General features: G+C 45.5%; 1 protein-coding gene across 2 annotated transcripts in view; it reads right to left on the minus strand.

The window, feature by feature from the left end:
* The window catches only part of LOC107084882, a 24,220-nt gene that overhangs the window by 6,061 nt on the left and 13,463 nt on the right, over positions 1-4,696 (minus strand). For both annotated transcript variants that reach the window (XM_015374940.1, XM_015374939.1), the window contains one exon: positions 984-1,078. In XM_015374940.1, coding sequence (XP_015230426.1) covers positions 984-1,078 — 95 coding nt within the window. The remainder of the gene's footprint in view (positions 1-983; positions 1,079-4,696) is intronic.

Raw genomic sequence — 4,696 nt, forward strand, 5'->3', positions numbered from 1 at the left:
TTGCTTGTAAAGCGGGGAGAATGGCGCTAGGCTTACCGCACCGTGACGTCACTGCAGGAAGATGGCAGGCGGGAGGGGTTACTATATTTGGGCAAAAATGGCCGCTCCCAGACTGGGTGATCGCCAATGAAATGTTTTTTTTTTTTTTTTTTTTTTGTGATGAACGCTAAATTCATTAGATCACAGCAAATGTTTTAGTTTTAGGTATATTTAAAATCACCATCAGTATTAATCTCATGTTTCCGCACAAACATTTTATTTTCCTCATAGATCTTTGTAATGGATCTGGGATAATTAAAATCATACAACTGGTTTGTTCTCTGCCTCCAAACTCAGCAACTTCATCCATGCCTGCGATATGAAGTGTTTTTTGAAGTTGTCAGATGCGTTCTTGGAAGTTGTGACTGGATTTGATTAAACTTTTAAGCCTCTCGGTATAAAATAAATATTTTGATGGAGATGAGAAATCTGCTTCCTGGTCTGTTGAAGTACCGATAGTTTGCTTCTAATCATTTAATTAAACGGTCTTAGTTTTGGGGAATATATAAGAATTATGCTCTAATCTGTTGTTGCCGATCTGTCATTACCATATTTTAATATAACTAACTGGATCTTTTTGTCCTTCTTTTTCCTGTTTGGTGTGATTGGAATTGCGGATCTTGACCTGGCTGGACTGATGCGGAGTAAAAAGTAGCTCAGATCATTATTTTGAGGGTGAAGGAAGGAGCAGATTTACGTGGATGATGACTTTCAAAGCAGTAAAGGTGGATGTGGAACAGCTCTGATTAACGTGACTGATCAAGTGCTCCGCACGACATACATGAATGAGGTGGAGAGGAAGATGAGCAAACTGGGGGTAACATGATCATCTCTGGCTGACAGTGAGCTTCTACTGATGATCTGAAAGGTTCCAGCAGAACCAGAACAGAAGGACTCTGGTAAACAGACTGAGCTACAGAGGAACCACTGAGGGAGCAGCTTACATCAGCAACAGTCATCCTGTTTAAACCGTCCTCTTCAGATGAGATGTAGATCAGGTCCTTCTCCTCCTTCACGGCGGCGGTGCCGGTCTGGTCCGCTGTCAGAACACGAAACAGAACAGGGTCAGGGGCATGGGATCACTGAGGAGACCTTCAAGTCAACATGTTAATACGTTGTTTCCGCTCCGGCCAGCCATCCACACAGCTGCTGTTCCTCAGGTTTAACAGTCAGAGGGACGTATAAAGATCTACTGACCTCTGATAAGAGAAACCGGCTACCTGGTCTGAGTCCCTACCAGCCGAAATAGACCAGAATAGACTGGATCAGATTGAGGGCTTCAGTTAATCTGCATTTTTTTTTTTTATTGCTTTCTTCCCTACGGTTGTCAAACAAGTCAGAACTCCAAGCCCTAGCAAGGATCCAGGCAGAATTATCAGCATTGAAGTACTATGGGTTTCACTGAAACATGGCTGCAGGATCATATCTCAGACTCCAGTGTCTCTCTGCCTCTTCAAGACCGTACGAGCACACAGAGTATGACAGAAGGGTGGAAAACTCAAAGGAGGTGGGTTGGCAGTGCTTGAGAACAATGAGCCCAACCAACAAAGGATTTTGAAGACCGATATCGATATTTGGGCCTTTAGAAAAACCATATCCAAAGTATATCGGCCAAAACTTTTAAACAAAACTGGCCATGGACATATTAGGGATGTTCTTTCCAACGATAGTCCAACTGAAATCATCATAATACCCAAAAATTTCAAGACAAAGACACAAAACATTGGGTTACTTAACGTAATCCCTGGTTCTTTGATAACAGAGTGAGGTGTTTCACTATGGAAATCGCTTCTGCGTGACCAACTACGGAAGCTCCAATGACATCACATCTGTCTGTGACAGACAGGTTGAGCCATGGCCGGGGCTCCACCTACGGCAAACCTACCAGGTTCAATTCATGCTAGGCAGGTTTCTTTCCGTGCCCATGCCCTCGCTCTGTTATCAAAGAACCAGGGATTACAATAAGCAACTCAACATTCTCTTTCTAACTTCACTCTGTGTTTCACCCTTGAAGACATGGCCCACTCCCGGATTGCATGCTGACCCCGAAGCCATGCATGATTGGAATCCCAATCCAGGGCCTTAGATGGACTCTGACATCACTACTTCAAGCACTATGTGCGCAAGCGATGGCTGAGCCATATCCAGCCTCTAAAACCTCACAAATGTGGTGGTGTAGCCCAACTGGCTAAAGCACAGATGTCCTGAACTGACACAACATAGAACAAAGCCCAAGAGGTGGCAATGCTCTTGGTAGAATGGGACTTCGCCCATTTAGGGGGCTCAGAGCCTGCACACCTATATGCCAGAGATATAGCTTCCCCATTCTAGTGTGCTAACCCTTGGCAGGAGACCGGTTTGCCCTTATGAGCGGTACCCCAAGACACAAACAGATGGAAGCTCTTCTAAAACAGGTTGTCCTGTCCACACATAAGCTCTTAAAGCTATCACTGGACTTAAGTGATGAAGCTTCTGCCCTCCTGCTAAAGAGAATGGGGGAAGATGGAATGCCAGCAATTCCACCATCGAACACCTGTATGATTATTGCAAAACCTTTGGCACAAAAGCAGAATTGGGTCTCAAGCACAACTTGGAGAGCCCACTGTAAACCGGCCGGGATGGCTAAAAATGCATGCAACTCACTTACTCTCTTAGCTGTGGCAACGCTAGGAGCAGGGTAGTTTTAAATTAAAGAAACTTTAAGGCAACGACCTCCAAAGTTTCAAAGGGATGATGGCAAAGAGCGTCCAGCATCAGAGTGAGATCCCATAATGGCACCAGAGGCTTAGGAACTACCAACTTAGGTTGAACCCCTCTCATGAAAGGACACACTAAGGGGTGCTTCCCCACAGGTTTATTACCAAACCCTACATGACAAGCAGAGATTGCAGCTAAATAAACCTTAATTGTTGAAAAGGCCTTACCCTTGTCAAACAAGCTTTGCAAAAAGCAGAGCACATCTACCACTGAACACTGAAAAGTAATGACCTGCCTTCCCCTCACTATTCCCCAAAAACCTGCCATTTACTACTGTAAAAGGAGCGTGTAGGAGAAGCCCTAGCATTTTGTATGGTGTGGATGGGCTCTGGATGGAAACCTGTGGCATATAAATTCCACTTTTCATGGGTCAAGCCCAGACAGCTAGGTGATCTGGGTGTGGATGATAATTCTCCCCTTGAACCTGAGACAGCACGTCCCTACAAAAGGAGAGAGCCCATGGCTCAGCTGACAGAACTTGGATTATCTTTACCACCCAGGGACTCAATGGGCACAACCAGTCCACCAGAATCAAAGACATGCCCTGTTCCCTCACTCTAGTCAGAGTGAGGGAACAGGGCATGTCTTTGACTAGAGATGTCAGCTTGCCTAGCATTCGCAGGAAGATGAAGTCGGGAAACTGCCTGACCAGCCTTAATCGACTGACAAGCTGAAATATGTTATCCACCCTGTGAACAGCTGGACCGGCCCTCAAGGCAGTGGAGTACAAAAGCATCCCAAGAAAGGCGTTGTCTGAGATGGAACAAGACAACTGTCTCAGAACTGGAGCCTGTAGCCATGAGTTAAGGTGGCAACCAGCCATGGATCTACAGCATGAGCAGCCCAGAAATTTAGCTGCTGAATGGAAAATTGTCCAAATACTGGGATGGTGGTATCTTCTATCCCCCGGGCCCCAAACAGCTCCCCTGGAATAACCGGGAGTCTCCTACGGCATGCTTCGGTCATAGAAGACTGTGCAACCAAGACCAGTCTACAAGCTTGGAAGGACATGACACTGCCAAGCTCTCTGGTCGTTGGCGCAAAGGCCTGCAGCGCTGCGTCACTAAAACCAATGGCCGCAGTTTCACCACCAGCGCCCTGAACAGATGCAGAGAGGGCAAACACGTGAACCACCAGGGAGTTGCCAAGGTGGTCAGCACGTGCTCCTGCATTGTCCACCTTACACAGGATGTCATCTGTCATCTGTAAATGTCATGCCCCATGTCCATCCAGTCATCCTGGTTACATCAATTTCCTGGTGAAGGTTATTCAGGGTTCCTAGAGCATAAGAAGGCTCGGACTGGTAATCTGTCATATTAGGCATTTGCCCGGTGGGTCGGTCCTAATTTCAGCCTGTGAGGGCCGGCCCTCCTTAGATCATACCGGCACCAACACTTACACTCCGGGCGAAGCACCTACCTGTGACAGTAAATAACTGAAGAAGCTCAAGAAGTAATAAAATGTTAACTACCTAAATGATGCATGCAGTATATACAACCCTTCCTAGTCATGCACATCCTTGTGACGGTTGGCATATGGTGTCATTTTCTATTTCTTCAAACTGTAAAATCCTTGTAACAAACTAAATTATAATAAAACTAAAATCCTTTCTTTAAACCAAACTACGATGTTCCTCTTATGTTTGGCGAATTTATGTTAGAATATGTTGCAAAAATATGTTGCAGTGCATGATGGGGTTTTGCAACTGTTTACATTATTCTGTTTCATTGCCCACATGCCACCTGGACCTGCAGTGAACGCTGACACACTGCTGAGCTTTCATGTATTCCTTCTTGAAGAACTGCCAGTCTGCCTCTATTTTGTATTGTTTTATGTTGGTGTTTTCACAACACTTGGCCTTATTTACCGGTAGTAGACATAGTATGTGTGTGTGTGTGTG

Source organism: Cyprinodon variegatus, unplaced genomic scaffold (genome assembly GCF_000732505.1).
Source record: "Cyprinodon variegatus isolate N-32 unplaced genomic scaffold, C_variegatus-1.0 Scaffold110, whole genome shotgun sequence".
In the NCBI taxonomy this organism is placed as follows: Eukaryota; Metazoa; Chordata; class Actinopteri; order Cyprinodontiformes; family Cyprinodontidae; genus Cyprinodon; species Cyprinodon variegatus.